The 21,625-nt window shown below is 36.1% G+C and overlaps 4 protein-coding genes across 7 annotated transcripts; 1 reads left to right on the plus strand and 3 right to left on the minus strand.

Annotated features, from left to right (window-relative positions):
* Positions 1–956: 956 nt before the first annotated feature.
* LOC116005073 (universal stress protein PHOS32-like) lies at positions 957–3,858 on the plus strand. 2 transcript variants are annotated; one of them, XM_031245315.1, is made up of 3 exons: positions 957–1,804; positions 3,349–3,399; positions 3,509–3,858. In XM_031245315.1, the coding sequence occupies exons 1-2, from the start codon at positions 1,093–1,095 to the stop codon at positions 3,354–3,356; spliced, it is 720 nt and encodes a 239-aa protein (XP_031101175.1). In that variant the 5' UTR covers positions 957–1,092; the 3' UTR covers positions 3,357–3,399; positions 3,509–3,858. The 2 variants fall into 2 exon arrangements, with proteins under 2 accessions (XP_031101175.1, XP_031101166.1); XM_031245306.1 differs by having other exon boundaries at positions 3,563–3,858.
* Positions 3,859–5,326: 1,468 nt separating this feature from the next.
* LOC116009681 (B-box zinc finger protein 23-like) lies at positions 5,327–6,159 on the minus strand. Its single transcript, XM_031248801.1, has one exon. It carries the CDS (start codon positions 6,074–6,076, stop codon positions 5,498–5,500), a length of 579 nt encoding a protein of 192 aa, XP_031104661.1. The 5' UTR covers positions 6,077–6,159; the 3' UTR covers positions 5,327–5,497.
* A 7,019-nt stretch (positions 6,160–13,178) lies between these two features.
* On the minus strand, positions 13,179–17,083 carry LOC116009754 (G-type lectin S-receptor-like serine/threonine-protein kinase At4g27290). The gene is made up of 7 exons (XM_031248881.1): positions 15,737–17,083; positions 14,916–15,056; positions 14,679–14,833; positions 14,312–14,522; positions 13,923–14,160; positions 13,691–13,844; positions 13,179–13,620 (listed from the first exon to the last, which is right to left on the minus strand). Exons 1-7 carry the CDS (start codon positions 17,016–17,018, stop codon positions 13,288–13,290), a joined length of 2,514 nt encoding a protein of 837 aa, XP_031104741.1. The 5' UTR covers positions 17,019–17,083; the 3' UTR covers positions 13,179–13,287.
* A 382-nt stretch (positions 17,084–17,465) lies between these two features.
* LOC116011076 (G-type lectin S-receptor-like serine/threonine-protein kinase At4g27290) lies at positions 17,466–21,292 on the minus strand. Of its 3 annotated transcripts, none has more exons than XM_031250585.1 (7): positions 19,954–21,291; positions 19,561–19,719; positions 19,265–19,419; positions 18,894–19,104; positions 18,497–18,734; positions 18,268–18,418; positions 17,466–18,197 (listed from the first exon to the last, which is right to left on the minus strand). In XM_031250585.1, exons 1-7 carry the CDS (start codon positions 21,233–21,235, stop codon positions 17,892–17,894), a joined length of 2,502 nt encoding a protein of 833 aa, XP_031106445.1. In that variant the 5' UTR covers positions 21,236–21,291; the 3' UTR covers positions 17,466–17,891. The 3 variants fall into 3 exon arrangements, with proteins under 3 accessions (XP_031106445.1, XP_031106446.1, XP_031106447.1); XM_031250586.1 differs by having other exon boundaries at positions 17,474–18,197; positions 19,561–19,707; positions 19,954–21,290; XM_031250587.1 differs by lacking the exon at positions 17,466–18,197 and having other exon boundaries at positions 18,307–18,401; positions 19,954–21,292.
* Between the last annotated feature and the right edge of the window lie 333 nt (positions 21,293–21,625).

A 21,625-nucleotide genomic window follows, 5' to 3' on the forward strand; every position in this document is an offset into this window, starting at 1 on the left:
ATTCATGTGTTAATTCACACAATGAATAAAATAAAATACGTTTGTTTGTTTCTTTATGTATTTTTTTTCTCCAAAATAGTATTAGGGTTATACTCTTGCAAACAGATCAGAAGGGAAGCCGAGCAAATATGTGGTGCACCTTATGTTTAACCGATGTGCATTTGATAGTTTTACCCTTGAGTACCTTTAACAATTCATTAACTGTGTTTTATTATTTTGTTTTATTAATTAATATAATAGATTTCTTAATTAAAACATTAAAGATTTGAATATATATGTTCTTGAATTTAAAAAAAAAATAAAAAAAATAAACCAAGCAATATGAGGTGTACCGTATGTTTAATAAGATGTACAATGGACAATTTTTCGATCCCTTAAATACCTTAACTAGCCATTAATTTTGCTCTTATTAATCTATAATAATAGATTTTTTTTTTGAGTACTATTGACTCTATTATAATGTAGTATATGTTCATAGCTACTTTCTCAACAAAATGAAGAATAAAGAGTCAATATTGTCTCCACTCCACTGAGGCTCGAACCCACCCCTACCACAGGGTCTTTGGCTATAATAATAGATTAATTATAATATCTGTCCATATGATAAAAAACATAAACCTTAATATAAAGAAATATTAAAGTGCAAGTACATCCTATCTATTTTCATTCATTACAAAGTAGATTTATAAGTTCTTTTGTATGTTCATAAAAATAAAGATTAATGTACATAAATATTACACTAAAGTGATGACTATTGGCATTTTATTTGGATTCACCTAGTAGTTTAATCCCAAAAAAAAAAAAAAAAATCGAATTTGTGAAGGTGAGGCCCAATTTTATTTTTTTTAATCAAGTCCAATATCCAGTCCGGCCCGTTGATAGTAAAATGAAAAACTGGGCCATCTGTGATTTTGTGAAAAAGATGCGTAATGCATGCGTCAACCTTTGTCAAATTATTGTTACCGGTTTCCAAATTCCAAGCTGCTGGTCTGTCCTCTGGTCTCAGTAGTGGAGCAATAACTATAATCGATTATCTAGTAGCAACGGCGAATCAAAACGGTGAGTACCCAATCGGAGTTCAATCGCCGGAAAATGCAGCCTAACTCCGCGGATTCGGACCTTCCAAGCCTTGCCAACATCAAAGTTCGTTCATCTTCCCCGCGCTTTCCGCCTCCCGCCACCCCGTCTTCCACCGATACCCCAACCGCCGGAGCCCAGCGTAAGATCGGCATCGCCGTAGACCTCAGCGACGAGTCTGCCTTCGCCGTCAAGTGGGCGGTCCACCACTACCTCCGTCCCGGCGACGCCGTGATACTCCTCCATGTCCGCCCCACCTCTGTTCTCTATGGAGCTGACTGGGGTTCCGTTGACCTCTCCATCGTCGACACTGACAACGAGGAGTCGCAGCAGAAGCTGGAGGATGATTTCGACACTTTTACTACTACTAAGGCCACCGATCTGGCTCAACCGCTTGTGGACGCGCAGATTCCGTTCAAAATCCACATCGTTAAGGACCACGATATGAAGGAGAGGCTCTGCCTCGAGGTCGAAAGGCTGGGACTCAGTGCCGTCATCATGGGGAGCCGTGGATTTGGGGCTACTAAGAGAGGAAACGACGGAAGGCTTGGCAGCGTTAGTGATTACTGTGTTAGACATTGCGTTTGCCCTGTAGTTGTTGTTAGATATCCCGATGACAAGGAAAGTGGAAATGCTAGTGGTGAACCTATTGTCTCTGTGGCCTCAGTAGCCGAGGAGGAGGAAGAAGACGAGCCGGAGTACCACGATGCTCATGATGATCGAAAAGGTATACTTGTGTGCTTTAAGTTTTTCAATGCATTTCCCTTTGCTCCTTATCTTTTTGTTGCTTATTAGTTATTACTTGTATTGATGAATCGTGCATACTTGTTGTTAATGATGTAATCTATAGATTTCTGTTCTTTCTAGTCTGTTATGTCCTTTAGATCAGAAACAATCTAGTAATCAAGTGTGAGAATCACAACATGATGATTTATACACAGTTATTCTTAGGATTGGATTCAATTGCATAATAAGTGGCATGAGTATCCTGGCAAGAGGATCACATTGATTTATTGATTTTTAAGGGCTTTCCTTTCCTTTGATTAAAACAAAAAAAATTCTACCATCCACTGATTTGAAATTTAGATTGGTGGCATGATTTTGGTGCTGAACCATTAAGATGACTTCCATCAACTTAAGAACTCTAAAAGGACATGACTAACAGATGGACATAGCATGGCTGCTGCACACAGTTTAAACTAAGACCCTTAAGGTTCATGGGTTTAGGGTCAAAAATTGTATGAATTACATCCACTTGCCTTGGGCAATGGGCTAATTACTATGATGAATTCTTTTCAAATGTCTTGATGTTAAAGAATGAAATTAATACTCTGTCAGTCTGTTGCATTTCCAGAATCTCATTGTCCTGCAAATGTTTTCCAGAAGCTTTATTCTTTATTCTTGGAATATAGTTGACAAAATCAACAAACTATATAATTTTTTTTTGCATAGAAGATTGATTGGTGGCAGGAAAATAAATCTCTAGCTTTTGGCATGGGTAGCTTATTCTTTGCTGCTAGTGTTCTAGTTTCTTATTTGAACTTTGGTTTGGCTTCTCTTAGCAATATGAGAAATGCTATAAGGATGTAGGGAAAAAAGTCCAATAAATAACCAGCTTAGTTGGCCTGAGTGGCCGTGCACTCTCATCCCCTTAAGAGATGTCGAGAGTTCAAAACCCCTACCCTTGTATGGAAAAACCAATATGGCCATTGGCCAGCACTTTGTCCCTTAATTCGGCTAGCCTGGTGTGAGTACGGTACAGGCTTAAAGGTGCCTCTTATAGTTAGGGCCTACATAGGACACCTCGTGGTCTAACAAATGAAAATCTTATAAATAATTCTGCCTCTTTGCCTAACAAATGAAAATCTTATAAATAATTCTGCCTCTTTGCCTGATTGATATTTTCCTGAATCGCACAAAATTAAGGTAACAAACAAATTAAATGGTATGTAAAATTTACACTTGTTGATTAATATCCTTCTGACTTGTTAATTATTGAGAATAGTGTTCAGTTATATTTTTTAACAACTTCATTGCATATATATATGAAGATGGAATTTTTTAGCTCATGCAGTTTTTGAAGTTAATTGATATGGGGAGCATATTTAGACATTCAGAAACTTGTGTAATTTGTTGACTCTTGAAAAATGTTAATTTGTCATTCACTATATGGCCATGCTTCTTAAACTATCTTATATGTGTGAGCTTTGATTTGATTTTATAGTTTCTTCATTGTCTAATGATATTATCGTACCCCCTTTGCTCCTACAGATTCATAATAGAAAGCCGAACCCAACTTCACACACCCTTCCGTGATAGGAGGTTTGTATTCTCTATTTTAAGTTGCCTTAAACAATTCCTCTTTGCCTGTGAGTCCAAATAGATTGTTTTATTTTCCTAATTCTTCTATTCCTTTCTGTGTGATTGCTAGCATAGTACTTCTGGGCCCTGGTTCTCTCAATCTAGTTACTCTCTTGTTTTGCAGTACCAAGGCAATGCAGTTTACAAAGTATAACCATGGTGTATGATGCTTGTGACTGATCAGACACTTGTGATGCATGAAATCATGTTAATGTAAATAAACTGTGGTTGATGTTTCTCCCATCCTCATATAGTCTGGTTGTCACAGATTTCCTGTGAACTGTATTAAATGTTTGGCTTGGTGTTGTTTATTCCGGATTAGCATCATATATTACTCGTGTTTTTCACTGATGAATGGATCATTGCTATGCACGTTTTCACTCTGAATCAAAATTTAGGGCTGCATGTAATTTTCAGAAAGAGATGTTGCTTACTTAATGTGATTTTTAAGGTTGTTTATATATATATATATAGTCTAGCTAGTTATAGTCTAATTTCAAGGTAGGGTTCTTTCAATATTTATTAGTATTTTTTTTTTTGAAAACATATTTATTAGTATTTAATTTCAAGATTTTATTTAAGGGAATTGAGTTAATGAAAGACAGTTTTGCTATAGGATAATGTTTCCGGTGTGATGTGATACGGATAAGACTACATGTTGAATTGATTGTCTTATGACCTTATCTCCACCAAACTGTCTCAGAGTCGTTTTGTTGTGGTGTCATGGTCTATAGTTTACAGCAACTCTGCAAAAAAGCTTGGGGGAAGTGATCAAAGCCTTTAATTGCTCAAGTATAATAGTATTTTTATTTTTGTTTTTTTTAATAATTAATTTTAAACAATATTTTACTTTTAGTTTTTTTTTTTTTAAGTTATTTTACTTATAGTTTAAATGATCAAAATGTTCTTAATTTATAAAATACTTACAAATTTCATCATCCTAATGTATGTGAGGGAATTTTGAACTAACAGTAAAATATTTTTTAATATCAATAACTAATAGCCTAGTTGATTCACTAGAAAATATTTTCTTAGGATAATTTTTTTTTTTTCAAATTTGAAGAAAAACATATTTTACCTTGTTGGTTGATGTCAATTTTTTTCTTAATCAAAGTAATAGGCTTTTTGATTCACCGCATTACCCACAATGCTCTTGCACCAAGTAAAACTTAAAACTTTACAAGTAGAATTTAAATTAGTCTTATAATGCTCTTTCTCACCCTAATCATCTCGATCTCTTTTTTCAAATCAAGAAAGTCTCAATCTCAGCCAAGTTGGTTGGGTTGTTTTGCTTGGTAATTACAAAGTTTTAAGTTCAATTTCTAATAGGAATAAAATACTTCTTTTGTGTAATCGGCACAAGGAGGGGTTTACCTAGTGCACACCATTGAGTAATGGTTATAAGTTTTTTCTCGTCATCAACAAGAGTTCAATTCATGTCAACACTTATTCTGTCAAACCCGTTGCACTAAGTATTAATGCGGGGTTCTCTTATCACCTAACAAGATGAAAGGATGGCCAAGTAGATTGTCACTAGTTTAATTCTTGTCAATACTTATTCGATTGAATCCATTGCACCTGGTGTTCCTAATGCCGTGAGTTTTTTTTTTTTTTTTTTGCCATCCAAAAAAAGTCCCAACTTGTATTTCATTGAGACATTAATGAATTGAAATACCAGCCACAACCTCAAAAAATGGCTATGACATCACTAGTCTGCAATACTAATAATTCTTCCTGTGAGCTAAGCTAAAATCACTGTGAACAATGTCGAAATTTCAATGTCCAAATGCTAATATTTAGAATTGTCGGTGAGGCAAAGAAAAATCACCCAATGCTTCAGTAATCAATCAGTAGCATCAATAATTAAAGGTCTATCCAAACAATAATCTGAATAACAAAACAAGCCAAACACAGTAACATCAAGAATTAGCTGGATTGAATATTACGGAACACGTACAATCTGGACTCATAAGACAGAGATTTATAAAAAACAGAACTGCATATTCCTACAAATTCCTATGTTCGGTTTAGGATTAGTGATGAAAAGTGGAACTAACAATCAATCAAGCAGTGACGACGAAGTTACTACTTGATCATCCAGGTCGTCTCTCAACCTCCTTCTCAATGTAGAAGAAAAGGCTTCACCGCCGCCGTCTCGGGAGGAGAAAGAGCCCTCGTCGCCGCCAGACGAACTCGGTCCAGGAGGCGGTGACGAGGACGGGGACGAACTAGCGGACCAAGGCACTACCTGATTCTCATCGCCTTCCTCCTCCTCATATTCATCACTACTATATCCACTATCATAATCACTTCCCGAATCAATGAAATCTTGATGAACATCACTCCCCATTTCACGATTACTCTCTCCCTCGTCCCGGCGCAGCTGAGCATGATTAATCTGGTCGAGGCAGGCGGGGCAGACGGAGACGGTGCGGCAGAGCTTGGCGCCGGAAGCGGTCCACGGCGTGGGAGAGCAACACGCGTGGCAGAGAAGAGTTCTGGAGTGCTTAGCTACGAGGAAATTCGCAGAATGGACCTTCTCGTCGCAGCTCCAGCACAGACTCGCTTCATCGGAGTCGCAGTACATCCTAGCTCCATCCCCGCACAGCTCACACTTCCTCTTCGCTTCTTTCGCCATCGCTTCAATTCTCAGAAGAGCTTAAAATTTTACAGAACTTTAGCTTCCTTGTATATGTAAGTCTTATTGGAGTGGGGAGGAGAAGAAGGCGACTTTGTGCGTTTTTTATAGGATGATTTTTTGTAAACTGCTGGCTCGCTGGCTACAGAGTCAAATGGGTGGATCATGGATGCAATGAGTGGTCCCACTATTCATTTCTCTTAAATTATTCCTTCCAATTTGGCAGTCACATGTACTACTAAAATTTACTCCACAGTTCTATTGTATGCATCTAATTCAATCAATCAGACTTACTACCACTCTTACTCTGTTACAATGTAATATCTATTCATAACTACTCATTCAAACTACTAAATCACAAGGTCATTGACATATCAGAACTATTTTCTCAAATTACTAAACGCAGGGTGATTGACATAACACAGTTTTTAAAAAGGACAAAACACTCGCTAATGAAATGAATTTTAAGATGGAGAGGTTAGTGTTTTAAGTTGGAAGAGATCCCATGTGTATTATTGGGAGATGCATATATGTTGAATAAAATATAATTGAGGATACAAGTAATGAGAGTGGGGGTTAGTATGGTGAGATGGCAAGATTTGGTCCGCAGAAAGGAAAGAGGCACGTGAATTTCAGCTGCTCTCGGCATGGCCGTACGTACACTACAATTAACTACCACCTCTCCCATGACCGCCCATCGATGCCCACTCTTTCATTCAAATACTCTTTCCACTATTCTAAATTATTAATATTATTCATTTTTAATTTTAATTTATATTTGTTAACTGATTTAGTTTTTTAACAAAGATTATGATAAAATTAGGTAGGGATCCAATATTCATAACCTGAAAGAAATCAAGAGTAGATTTGATATGGTGTGAGACCATTTTACATGAAGCGGTTCTATACAAAAATTATTTAATAATCAAAATTTGGTTGGAAACGTTGAACACAAGCATGTAGAAAAGTTTGAGTAATTTTCATTTAAAAAGTTAAGAGTTTCAATATTTTCATTGTATTTGGTCATAAATTCATTCAAGAATTAAATCAAGTAACAAATGTATAATAAATGGCTTGATTTAGTCTAATTAGGCTCATTTATGATATTAGGCTATAATTATCCATACAAGTTGACCCATTGCAAGCTTATTTGATAAATTTGAGAATACTTTTTAATTCATTTAAAAGCCAAGTTACCATTTGAATTACAAGTTTGGCAAATCTATGTTAGACTCCCAATTAGACTTTCTTGGTCAATCTTTTCCTCTTTTTTTTTTTTTTTTTTTTTTTTTTGGTTTTGTATCTTTTTTCTTACAAGTTTTACTCTAATTTGATTTTCTCGGTCCCTTTTTGTACTTTTTCTTACAAATTGTCCTTTTTATAGTAATACTTTTATTATTATTATTATCACTATTATTGTTAGAGTGAATTGAAATTATAAGAATTTAGAGAAAATAATAACTAATTATAAATATGATGATATAATGGTAAAATTCATTGTTGAAAAAAGAAAGAGAATTGCATAAATAAATATAATCTCAAACACTTGAGGCGGTTAAAGTGATCACAATAAAATTAAAACAATTAAATTATTTAAATAGTATTGTTCGTATCAAATTTTTATTTTTTAGTTAAAAATTGCCCCTCAAAATTCATATATCATTTTCTATTTATTTAGGCGGTGCTTCGAATCACTTGTGTTAGCATATAGTAATATATAAACATAAATGTTATCACTTAGCCTTTTAGTTGAGATGGAGCATATGCTTTAATTTGGCATAGAGTCAACCTTATGCCAAAGATTATGGGTTAATCTACATGTTGCTTGGAGCCCATAAAAAAGTACCGCACACATAAAAGGGCATGTTGAATATATATAATATATAAATATAAATGTGCAATCCAATCACAAAAAAAATAAAAATAAATGTGAATTAAACTATTAATTTAAATTTTTAATTAAGATAAAGTACATACTTCAATTACTCGGACCACGTACTTCTATAGTTGTATATGCATATATATTTTTCCTTTTTTGGGTATTGAAGTACAGTCGAAGTTAACAATCGCTACTTTAGACATGGGGCATCCTATGCCTATGCGCTAGCTGGAAGGTGGCAGGGATTTATGGCGTCATGGTACATGCTAAAACCTAAATTATGGACAAAATAAATTTAAAAAAAAATAAATTATATATATATATATATATATAGTTGTTTATTCGGTAGTTATTTGTCTGGATTACGTGGCACGTCCATGTGACTATATCTGATTTGGGTTGTGGTCCAGTGGATTATCCACCTGCTTTAGAATCTAAATGTTCTTACGTGGACGAATATCACCACACTCAATCTAATCTGACGTGGCTTCACTGCTTGCCACTCCTTTCCTGTTTAATATTCTGCCCACACTACCATAGTACCATACTCTCACCCCAATTTGCCAAAAAACTCTTACCATAAAAGGCAAATGTGTAACTTTCAATAATATAAAAAATTTACGCATTTAATTTTTATTTTTTTAAAAATAAAGAAGTTAATTCATTAATCATATGCTGAAACGTTTACAATATAGATAGATGAAATGATCAAGCATTCCTTACAATCAGACATATAAACAACTTCCCTAGCAATGCTATAGAAAACTTGATTCACAGACTGTTTTACAATTTTGAACCTGAATATTTTGAAGGAACTTAAAGCTTCTTTAATGATTTGGTCAAACGTACCCATGACTGACACTGGTTGAATAATCGTCTTGCATACCACCTAAGTATCTATTTCCATTCTTCTATCCATTTGACAATATCTCCATTGGGGTGAACTGCATATCATAGTTCAAAGGAGTCTCTTTTTCATTGTTATGTTTGTCACCCAGGATGGGATTCACATACGCCATGACTAGTTTTATTGTTTCACGCATTATGAAAAAAGAACTCGCTAAGTAAACGGGAGGGAGAAATTCGTTAAAACAACCAGAGGAAAGACACAGAAACTGCAAACAAAATTAAACCAATAAAACAAAGCAAAGGGAAACAACAGTGCAAAAATAAGAGAGCAACGACCGGTAGCAGTGGAGGTGGAGGAGAAAACGATGACGACAAAGAAGACAATGAAGGCGGACGCTATCTAAGGTGGAGATGGCAGCAGGGGAAGATGATCGGACGTCGCCTACGATCCACTTGCTTCATAGAGGCGGCGGCCTTGAAGAAAACCAAAGACCCGAGAGAACTTCAATGGGTAGTGTTGGTGCGCTCAATGCGTATCAATCCTATACTCTTTGTGGCCACTACTTTGCTTCCAGCGCACTCCACATGCATAAGTACATGTATAGCTTCCGCCCTCGAGTACATAAAAGATCTGAGTAGCCTGGGTAGTTGATGCTTGTGTTGTTAAATGATGGAAGGTTCTGGATTCTATATCCCCTGACAACACCTCTTTTATTTATTTTGCTCCATACTTTCTTCTTTCCTTAGCCCAATAGAATTTCATTATTCTTGTTGGACAAAGACTTTTCCAATAAAATAGACCCGGGTGTTAGGTTGCCATCAATACAAATGCACAATGAGAAGCACTTCAGTGGTCGCTATATTTGGCAACCACTCTCCCTATTTTTATTTTTTAATTGTTCTTTTGTTTTAAATCCTATTTGGCACCCAAAAGAAAACCTTGAAAAAAAAAACCACAACATTGGAGTTACACTTCTAATTGAAAAATTAACTAAAATTGAAAATTCAAAGTTTATTGAGAACTGTTAAATTAGTTAATTGATGTTAAGAGCATTCAGTAAATTGCCTATTGAGTAAGGTATACTTAATACGGAGTAATAAATTAAAGATATGTTATATAAAAAATTTCCTCATCACATTCAGTTGGTGTCTTTTCCTTTTGCTCTGATCTCTAGCTATCTTGTTTTTCTTGGATGGAGACGAGATAGGATATACCATACATATTTAAATATAACATTAATTAAGAGGTACTTTGTATCAAGACTCGAGGAGTGGAGGATGGGGACACAAAGTGTATATTGATAAAGAAGATAAACACAATAATTGAGGGGGAGAGGTCCACACAAGTATGGATGGATACATGGTGAACACTCAATAATACGTACGAAAGGGAAGCAAAAGAAAAAGTGGCAATTTCTGAAGCACACGTACTTGGCGAGCCTTACGTTATATTGCAGTCAACTTGAATTGTTTGGAATTATATTTATAAATCGAATAGAATATTTCTTGTCTGGACATGCCTTCATCGTCCTGCTTGTGCTTGTGGCATGGACCTTCATCGCAGGAAACCAACAATACTACGTTACCCACTTAGCTACTTCCTAATAATTGTCGCCACGCACTATACGATTTCGATTTTTATATATATCTAAAAACATTGTCATCTGTCAAGTACTATGTAACTTGTAACTCAATGACATCTCTATGACGTACTATATTGTAATAGACTCCGTAATACTTAAAAAAAGAAAAAGAAAAAAAAAAGAGTCTGTAGTACTAAAAAAAAATCTCCCTCTTCATATTGTTTAATAAGCCAAGTTTAAATTTGAAATTTTAGAATTTTTTGGTCACCGTTAGTTTGTACTTTTAATTTGAAACACATTCCCCGACCTTAGCTTGTAATCCCTTGTATACACTATGCCCATGCCCACATATATTGTAGCACGACGAATTCATTTTGCCCAAAATATATATATAATAGGCGAAATTGAGAAAGCGGAGAATTGGGACTTTCGTATGGTTGACGTATGTAGGTAATCTAATTATTATGATTACTGAATAATATAAAATATGTTAATTAATTTTTCAAAAAAGTATTCCCAACAAATATATATTCTATGCAATTAATTTTTTAATAATTTAATTAGCAAGAAAGTAACAAACATCTTAGTTCAAAATGCACATATTGCTTAAAACACATACAGAGACAAGCTGAGAATGACACTAGACTACAATCATTACTTGGCGTATCTCTATACTTTCTCTATCCATTTCATCATTGACTCGCAAGGGCTACTTTCAAAATCACCTTGTCCCTCACTCTCCGCAATAGTAGTTTGAGACTAAATTTAGAATTGTCACCAAAGACAAAGGTTATCCGCTGGAATTAACTTGTTTAATAGTTAAAAATATGTAAACTATTTAAAAATGGTAAAATTCACTATATATACTAAAATAAAAATAAAAAACCAAATGTATTAACTGAATTATTCATCTTTTTCAAACAAACTTATCTATGTAAAACTAAAAATAAATGAATATATATGTGCGAGCTATAGTTTGTTGTAAACTTTTAGGAACAAATACTACTTATTGTATTATTATTAAGTCGTACAAATAAAATTGAAAATAATACACGATGGGTAAATTTTGAATTTTATGTGAATTTTACATATAAAATCCGTATATACATACTAGTTTAATTTAAAACCCACATCAATCCACCGCCACTATGACTCAAAAATATTAACCCACGTATGCCAAAATTCATGCTGAAAAATTACCATTGTTATCCCTATGCACTAATAACATCTAGTGTAGCTTAATATATATGTTCCAATGACAACTATATTTCTACTTCAGTCTGGTCTTTTTAATTTCCCAATATCCAGATTAGATTAGGCTGTAAAATAACAATTATTATATTTCTCAATTAATTAAGGTGCAGCACAACTTATTGCATTCTTCAAGCCCAATGCTCTTTCAATTCCGCGCGTCCGATCTGGATGGCAAATTAACTTATATATTAAAGCTATAAGCTCAAGTAATTTGGAGCTTAGCACGCAATTGCCTGTCTTTATCTCCACACGCCTTAAGTTTTGCCTACAAACCTAGCTTTAAGACAATCACATGGAGGGGATTTATTTATATTATAATAATAATTAGATGCTCAAAGTTTCAGGCATGCAGCAGCTATCAAAAGTTTAAATATGATATTTTTAGATGGTAATTATTAATTAAATAACCAAAACTTTAATTTAAAATTCTACTTCAAGTACTCACCTGGTGAAGACTACTTCTGGCCAAAGTCAACTGAAAACCATCCTGCTTGGTTCATTATGGAAGTCATCCATTATACTATTGTTGTGTGGAGTAAGTTTGAAACCACAAAAAAGTTGCCACAATCAGGGAGCTAGCCCAGTTGTCATCGGAACAAGAATGAATATAATAATATGCGTTCAAAATTGATTTGTGAGTAATTATTTTAAAATATTATTTTGAACCGTGTTTATTGCCTTTTGAGTCGTTTTAAAGTTTATAAGTTTTGATTTGTTATAAAAAGATTATTAAAAATAAAACCTCATAATTAAACAATAGGCCTGAAATTTGATGTAAGCAGTAGCCTTGTGTTCCTCGGCTCCGCAACTCAATCTGTCTTTATGTATATATATGTGTGTGTATCTCCAGTCTCCACACTCCAATGAAATCCATTAGACCAATGAGATGCATGAATTTGAAATGGCGTGCAGGTGTGGATATATGGGTGTTTTGCCTAGAAAATAGAAATTGAAACCTACAAGGCACCCATTCACGTGGAGGGGAGTTGCTCATGTCCCACTTACCAAATCATCATATATATAATGCAAAACCAAGGCAATCACGCTGCTCCATCTCACACAAATAACATTTTCCAAATATTTTTTTAATTAATTAACTTTCATTTAATTACGCACCATAATTAATTCTTTCATTTCAAACTTCCCACTAATTAAACCACTTTTATGCGTATCACATGCCTCCCATTTGTTCCATAACACGTCCTGTGTCCCATTTTTGCAACATACATTCACACGTACGCACCACAAGAACGAACGACAAGTTTCAAAATTCTGAAAAATGCAAGCTTATCACACATCATTTTAACCTTTGTAATCAACAAAAAGTATTGAATAGGGGGAGCTCAGTTGGTTTCTGGTGGGTGTTAGGTTATGAACAATACTACAATAGCAAGAATGCTAATGTATTTACACTTTGATAGCTAATATATTACTACTATATTAGTACTACACTAAAATTTCTAAACATTTCAACTAAAAGTTTATAGTTATATAAAGTAACCATCCGTGAGCACGTCATTGTTTTGATAAAAACCACTTTTGCAAGGAGATATATTTGCATTTCTAAAATCAAAGGATCAAAGTATATATTATGCAAGCTTGAGAACATAATAGAACAAAAAGAATGAAAGAAAAATGCATGCTTTCTAGCATGGGTCTACTCTTGTAATGGTCATTTCACCTGTTGATAAACTTGTAGTGGATATCTCATTTGTTGATCCAAATTCATTCATGTTAAAAGAATGAGCATCATCATCTGTGAAAAAACCTGGCTGCCTTGCTTGAGGCAAAGCACCAGCTTCATTATTCAACATTACAATCACAGAAGACATGCTTGGCCTATCTTCTGGGCGTTGATGCACACACAATAGAGCCACATGAATTGACCTAACCACCTCGCTTGCTGAGAGAGAAGCTGTGTCACTTAGATGTGGTTCAACTAATTCCATTGACCTTCCTTCTTTATGCAGCTTCCATGCCTGTAGAAAATAGACTAATGTTAGCTAGTGCACTTGCAAATATATTTGCAAGAAAAATTATAATGCTTACATGTCCAAGAAGGTTGATGTCGTCATTATCTGGATCAAAAAACTTTGTATTCCTCTTCCCACTTATAATTTCCAATAGCAGTACACCGAAACTAAATACATCGGACTTTACTGAGTAGAGCCCACGTACTGCGTATTCTGGTGAGATATAGCCACTGCATTGAAGAAACCGCACATATTACAAGCAAAGAAGATAAAGATACAATAAAATGAAATGGTCTTAACATTCTTACTATGTTCCAACTACTTTGTTTGTATTGGCTTCAATCTCATTCCCTCCAAATGATCTCGCTAATCCAAAATCTGATATCTTTGGTTCCATGTTGATATCTAGTAAGATATTGCTAGCTTTTAGATCTCTATGAATGATTCTAAGTCGAGAATCATGATGAAGATACATAAGTCCCCGAGCTATCCCATTGATAATGTGGAAGCGCTTTGGCCAATCTAGAAGTCTGCTTTGTGTTTCATCTGCAACAATTGTCATATGGGGGTTATCTTGTGCAAACAAAATTATGAATTACTTCAATATATAACAAATCAGTTGAGCTCTAGCAAGAAATGGCTAATTCTAATGATGATGATTGTTTGATTGATTTATATTGTTGTAAGAAGGCCTCACCAAATATAAATGAGTCAAGACTTCCATTTGGCAAGAATTCATATATCAACATTTTGTCTTCTCCTTCAATGCAGTATCCTATCATCTTTACTAGATTTCTGTGCTGGAGTTTAGCGATGAACAATGCTTCATTCTTGAACTCATCCTGCCCTTGTGTAGAAGTTTTCGAGAGCCGCTTCACAGCTATTTCCTGTCCACTTTCTAACACCCCCTAAAAACAATACTCTTCCATCAAGTTTACAGCTATTTTAGGATTTCAATGGATGAATAATAGTCAAAAAAAAAAAAAGATATTCAGTTTCATTCACCAACCAGTATTGGTTCTTGAAAATAAATGTGATATATAGTTGTATATATGTTCATTTACCTTGTAAACAGGTCCAAATCCACCCTCTCCAAGCTTGTTCCCGATTAAAAAGTTATCAGTAGCCTTATTTAGCGTAGATAAGTCAAATACAGGCAGCTCAAACTCATTGTTGCTGCTTTCATTGCTGTAATCCCCCTTGTTGTGCCATCGACTTACTAAAATATGATTGATAGCTTTAGTTGTTCAAATAAGTAACCAGATAGAAAAAGATTAACAATGATGATTAATTGTGTTTACCTTCATGTTTCAGCTCTGAATTTTTCTTCTTTCTTCTATAGTACACCACCAGGATCAGAGTTAGCATAAGTACTCCACCCAATGGCAACAGAGTAACAATGAGTATCTTCTGTTTCTTTCCACTTGATCTGACCTCTGAGACTGTAAAATTCAATACAAGAAGAATGATTATGGGCTCTGAGTCTCTGAATACCAAATCTTCCAGTGAAGTAGACTCTATCATTTGGGTGACAAAGGAAATCTGGTGGCACAATCCGAACGTATGTACATGCTTAAAACTAATTGAGAGTCCAATATCCACGAAAGTAGCATTGGCATTTAGTAGCGTCTCTTTAGTCTCCTTGTTGAGGCATTACACGTCTCTATCCTAGAAAACACTGTGGCTAAGTCAAATTCCCTACCCAACACTTGACTCCATCACCACTAAAATCAACTTTCAAATGACCGGCAAAGAGTCATAAACCAGCCTAGGTTGTACATAGCTAATTGGCTCAAATTAAAAAGGGCAATAGGCTGCTTCCATTGGGAGTCGAACTTGTAACCTTGTGGTCACTAGCGGTTTTCTCTAATCTAGTCAGCAAAGGACCACAAGGAGGTAAACGAGCCTATATTACCCATTAACCAGTTCAAATCAAGAAAATCAATAGGCTGATTTCATTGTGAGTTGAACTTATAACCTTATAATTACCCAAGTAAACACTCTGACCAACTTGGCAGGGTTGTCCAAGTAAGGCTCTATCATTAAGTCATCATGATCTTGCATAATGTTTTAAAGCACAAAGTATTAATCATCAATAAATAGATGGGAGCAAAGCTCTTACCTAATTCAGAAGCTGCCACCCTGATATAAATGTCTTGCCCTTCATTTGGTACCAATCTAATATCCAGCAGTTCATCAAACCACATGAAGCACCCAGTCCCTCCATTGCGTATCTCTATGTTAGAGTAAGCCATACAAGAGCAGTTTCTCAAGCAACGTGTCTTGCACTCTTCAAGTGTCATTGTCTGATTAAACCAAACACTCTGTGTATCTGGCAACTTAATACCAGAGTACTTAAGAAACCCCTCTCCTTCATTGCAACTCAGAGCCGTCCTCCTTTCACAACCACTAGACCAATCCGCCTTGAGCCAATCAGCTTCATTCTTCGGCACAAACTTGTCCAAACATCCACACACAGGAGAGGTTTGGATATTGCATTTCCCATATGCACCACACAGCTTATAAATATCACAGGTGTCTGTGGGCACATTTAGGTAAAGGACCCAACGCTGAGTCCTATCAACCCATGTTGTGCGCTCTAGAAGTCCATTCCAGCTTAGTGTGGCCCTTGTTATAACCGGTTGAAGAAGGTGATTAGTGAAGTATGCTTCTCTGGGGTTAAAAACAAATCCAATTTCATAAAAAGGGCTCTGTCTTGAGTTTAGTGAGCCACTAAATTGGAAGCCATTCCAGGGACCAGATCTATATCGCACAATTGAACCCCTTTTTAGGAAATTCTGTGGGTACCCATTGCGATTAATGGAATACTTAAACTCCCCAGTGGATGGATCTTCGCTGCTCTTCCAAGACGACAGGAATGTCTCATGCCCTGTTACAAAGTCCCAACCTATTTTCATCCCTGGCAAATATGTATCAGTTGGGTAATCAAAACTCTGCCACAGAAAATTCTTCTCTTCATTGCCATCCCCTGCATCTTTAATGACAAGATTCCCAGAATCCAAAAGCTGTGCGATGGGATTCTGCACTGATCTTGAGGTATTAGTTGACCATATGGTGGTGTTATCTTGATTGAGGAGAACAAGAATTCCGGGTTTGATGATTTTAAGGATTCCCGAGGTTGTATTTAGAGGGGTTTCCCTGTTGGCGACCCACACCACAGTTGTAACAGATATGTTCTTGTACCATATGCCAACATATCGGTTCTCAGACTTACCTGGGCTGAAGAATCCCAGTTCGAAGGTCCCATTAGATGAAACAATGGTGGTCTCTCCTTCACCGTCTTTTACAGAGAGAGTTGCGGTTATGGTATCAGTTGAACAGGAAATCTTGTGAAAGAGAAGAAAGAATAACAGGGAAAAGCAGCAATGGCTTGATGAACTCATACTTGCACTGTTGCACCTAATGCCTTCGTCCGTCACTGAGTTTAGTATTTAGGATCCCTATACCTATTTGTTTCCTTTTTTTATCATTTTCGCCTGCCATATTCGTATTGTTTATTTGTTATTCCTGCACATTAATGTGCTGGATCGAATTGGAAAAAACAAGAACTCTTATCCCGCAGCTCCTCCACGTGGTTTGGTCAACGGTACCTTCCAAAAATGCACAGTGGTTGGGTTCAACCGTTCAAGAATCAAAATATTTAGATAATAACAAATGACAAAAACAAAAATGGAGTTTTTTTATTGTCAACTTCTTTCAAAAGCTGACACATTCATGGTGTGGACCGTGTGGTGCACCGAAGTTGCAACATAAGAAGGGGTTACATCCTATTACAAGTCAATAACTTATTTTTTTAGTTTTGATGTAAAAAAAAAACATGATAAATTTAATTAAAAATTTTAAAAATCCAATGGTCTATTTAACTTCTGATATAAAATTTAGGAACTATTTATCCTTTTTCCCTATAAGAATTAAATCAATCAGTGTAATAGTATATTTCTATTACAGTCTTACATGAAACAATTTCACACAAGAGCAGCTCCTATAAGAATTAATGCAATATTTCTTCCTCAAACAAAAAATCAATGCAATATTTGAACTTTTGTTGATGCTGTATTTCCCAATGGATCCACACAAAAATGGCAGAATTTGTATGTCTGACAAGTGCCAAACAAAAACCAAGTGTAGCATTGAATGAATGAATGATCCATTCAACCAGGTTCTTCCCAACCTTCATTCCTGGTAAATAATCGAAACTCAGACGGGGCAAAATTTTCTGTGTTCCTGTCATTTTCATTATCTGTAATGGGCGCTTTCTAGCGCGGTTCTAAGCTTGTAATGGTGATCTCGTTTGTTGATCTTAACTCATTTCTGCTAGAACAACTGGTACTATCACCTTCTGTGAAAAAACCGGGCTGTTTAGCCGGGGGCAAGACACCTTCATTATTCAACATTAGGATCACGGAAGACATGCTTGGCCTGTCTTCTGGGCGCTGTTGCACGCACAACAGAGCCACATGAATTGACCTGCACACTTCGGATATCGAAAGAGAATAATGTGTGTCGCTTAGATGTGGCTCGAGCAACTCCATTGATCTACCTTCTCTATACAGCTTCCATGCCTGTAGAAAGTAGAAGAATTATGTTATATAGTGCTCTGTAAATATTTGCAAAGAAAATTACAATGCTTACATATCCAAGAAGGTTGATGTCATCATCTGGACTAGTAAATTTTGTATTCCTCTTCCCACTTATAATTTCCAATACCAAGACACCGAAGCTAAATACATCGGACTTTACTGAATAGAGGCCACGTAATGCGTATTCTGGAGAGATATAGCCACTGCGTCAAAGAATGTACCCAAATGTTACAAGTGAAGATGGAAGATATAGTATAACGAAATGCTCTTAAGATTCTTACTATGTTCCTACTACTCGGTGTGTCTTGGCTTCTATTTCATTCCCTCCCATGAATCTCGCTATTCCAAAATCGGATATCTTTGGTTCCAAGTTGGTATCCAGTAAGATGTTACTAGCTTTTAAATCTCTATGAATGATTCTAAGTCGGGAATCTTGATGAAGATACATAAGTCCCCGAGCTATCCCGTTGATAATTTGGAAGCGCTTTGGCCAATCTAGAAGTCTGCTTTGTGCTTCATCTGCAACAATTGTAACATAGGGTTATCTTGTGCCAACAAAACTACAAACTACTTCCATATAAAAAATTAAACGATCTATTAGCTCTACTATTTCACCCCTTCATATGCATTTCTCGTAATAACAATTGCTAATTTGCTATAGACGTAAAAAGGCCTCACCAAATATAAATGCATCAAGACTTCCATTCGGCATGAATTCATAGATCAGCGTTTTTTCTTCTCCTTCAATGCAGCATCCTAACATCCTTATTAGATTTCTATGCTGGAGTTTAGCGATGCACAGTACTTCATTCTTGAACTCATCCTGTCCTTGTGTAGAAGTTCCGGAGAGCCGCTTCACGGCTATTTCCTGTCCATTATCTAGCACACCCTAAAAATATTTATGTTATGTCAAAATTTGTAACAAACACACAAGTATTCAACAAACAGTACTCTTCCATCAACAGTCAATTAGTTTTCGAAGAAATTAAGCTAACGAAGACATTCTGTTTAATTCACCAATCAGTGTTGCTCATTGTATAAATGTTTACCTTGTAAACAGGTCCGAATCCACCCTCTCCAAGCTTGTACTCCATTAAAAAGTTGTTAGTAGCCTTATTTAGCGTCGTTAAGTCAAACACAGGTAGCTCGAACTCATCGCTGTTGTCTTCTTCGTTATAATCCCTCATGTTATGCCCTCGCCTCACTACAATGTGATTGGAATGAATTCAGTTTGAGGTAAGGGAACCAGATAAAAAAACACATTCACATAAGATGTAAATGTAATTAGTCATGAATAATTTCTCTTGATTCGCAAGTCAGAACAAAGATGACTCATTCTGCTTACCTTTATGTTTCCCCTCTGAACATTTCTTCCTTCTATAGCAGGCCACAAGAATCAGAGTTAGCATAAACGCTCCAGCCGATGGCAACACAGTAATAATGATTATCTTTCGTTTCTTTCCACTTGAATCACTTGATCCGGCCTGGGAGGCTGCAAAATTCACTATAAGAAGAATGAGTATGGGGTATGATTCTCTCAACACCAAATCTTCCAGTGAAGCGGAGCTCTATATCCTTGAGTTATCAAGGCCTAGAATAATGCTACTAAGTATATGCAGATCAAAGGTCTATGCTTTTCAAGATTTGGGCATCCATACCTAAATTAAAGCATAATTTGCCATAGAATATTATGTTCTAAGCATATAAAAACATCAAAGTTTGCAATCATAGCTCTTACCAATCTCTGAAGCAGCCACCCTGATATAAATATCTTGCCCTTCCTTTGGTACCAATCTAATGTCTAGCAGGTCATCGAACCACATGAAGCACCCGGTTCCTCCATTGCGAATCTCTATGTTCGAGTAAGCCATACAAGAGCAATTTTTCGCGCAAAGCGCCTTGCACTCTTCGAGTGTCATCGTCTGATTGAACCAAGCATTCTGAGTGTCTGGCAATTTGATAGCAGAGTACTTAAGAAACCCCTCTCCTTCATTGCAACTCAGAGGTGTCCTCCTTACACAGCCACTTGACCAATCTGCCTGGAGCCAATCTTCTTGGTTCTTTGGCACAAACTTGTCCAAACACCCACACATAGGAGAGCTTTGAATGTTGCATATTCCATAGGCACCACACAGTTTATAAGTATCACAGCTGTCTGTGGGTATAGAGAGGTAAATCCCCCAACTTTGAGTCCTATCAATCCATGTTGTGCGTTCCAGAAAACCATTCCCTCTCAATGTTGCCCTGGTTAAAACTGGTTGAAGAAGCTGGTTAGTGAAGTATGCTCCAGTTTGGTTAAAAACAAATCCAATTTCATAGAAAGGGCTCTTTCTTGAATTTGGTGACCCACTAAACTGAAAACCATTCCACGGCCCAGATCTATAGACCACAGCTGAGCCCTTATTCAGGAAATTCTGTGGAAAACCATTGCGATTCATGTAATACATATAATCCCCAGTAGCTGGGTCTTCTCTGTTCTTCCAGGATGTCAAGTATGTCTCATGCCCAGTCACAAAGTTCCACCCTAATTTCATCCCTGGCAAATATGTATCAGTTGGGTAATCAAAACTCTGCCACACAAAATTCTTCTCTTCATTCCCATCCCCTGCATCTTTAATGACAAGATTCCCAGAATCCAAAAGCTGTGCAATGGGATTCTGGACTGTTCTTGAGGTATTTGTGGACCATATGGTGCTATTAGCTTCATTGAGGAGAACAAGAATTCCGGGTTTGATGATTTTAAGGATTCCTGAGGTTGTATTTAGAGGGGTTTCCCTGTTGGCGACCCACACCACAGTTGTAACAGATATGTTGTTGTACCATATGCCAAGATATAGATTCCCGGACTTACCTGGGCTGAAGAAACCCAGTTGGAAGGCTCCATTAGAGGAAACAATGGCGGTCTCTCCTTCACCATCTTTCACAGACAAACTTGCCGTTATGGTATCAGTTGCGCAGGAAATCTTGTGAAAGAGAAGAAAGAAGAGTAGGGAAAAACAATGATGCCTTGATGAACTCATACTTGCACCTTATGCACTGATTTCTTTATTTATTTTTTTGTTGTTCATTTTCATTGCGAATTCCAGTGCTTTGTAGCTAAATCATTTGGTCAAAAGTCTTTTTCCAAAAGTGTAATTATTTAAAGAACAGATAATGAAAAGGCTAAGCCTCTACAACAGTACAGTACAACCAAACATCCTTGACTCTGACACGCAAGTGGTTTAGTAGGTTTTTTTTTTTTTTTTTTTAATCAATGCCCGCTTTTTCCAATTAGGTAGCATATTACAAAGCTTTTTTGTTGAAACGGGAAAGAAATTATAATTTGGTGAGAAAAGAATAAAATGATAATAAATTAGAAATTCAAATTATATTATTTGGTAGAGAGAAAATATAATTATTGAAATTGAAAA

Source organism: Ipomoea triloba, chromosome 2 (genome assembly GCF_003576645.1).
Source record: "Ipomoea triloba cultivar NCNSP0323 chromosome 2, ASM357664v1".
NCBI lineage: Eukaryota > Viridiplantae > Streptophyta > Magnoliopsida > Solanales > Convolvulaceae > Ipomoea > Ipomoea triloba.

Bases quoted from the DNA above. Each gene is read 5' to 3' on its own strand.
- LOC116005073 (XM_031245315.1), top strand. From the start codon at position 1,093: ATGCAGCCTAACTCCGCGGATTCGGACCTTCCAAGCCTTGCCAACATC.
- LOC116009681 (XM_031248801.1), bottom strand. From the start codon at position 6,076: ATGGCGAAAGAAGCGAAGAGGAAGTGTGAGCTGTGCGGGGATGGAGCT.
- LOC116009754 (XM_031248881.1), bottom strand. From the start codon at position 17,018: ATGAGTTCATCAAGCCATTGCTGCTTTTCCCTGTTATTCTTTCTTCTC. The intron at 15,057-15,736 runs GTAAGAGCTTTG...TGAATTTTACAG, and splicing joins GGTGGCAGCTTCTGAATTAG to TCTCAGAGGTCAGATCAAGT. The intron at 13,621-13,690 runs GTAAGCATTATA...TATTTTCTACAG, and splicing joins ACATCAACCTTCTTGGACAT to GCATGGAAGCTGCATAAAGA.
- LOC116011076 (XM_031250585.1), bottom strand. From the start codon at position 21,235: ATGAGTTCATCAAGGCATCATTGTTTTTCCCTACTCTTCTTTCTTCTC. The intron at 19,105-19,264 runs GTAAACATTTAT...AAATATTTTTAG, and splicing joins GATTCGGACCTGTTTACAAG to GGTGTGCTAGATAATGGACA. The intron at 18,735-18,893 runs GTGAGGCCTTTT...CAATTGTTGCAG, and splicing joins TCTTGATGCATTTATATTTG to ATGAAGCACAAAGCAGACTT.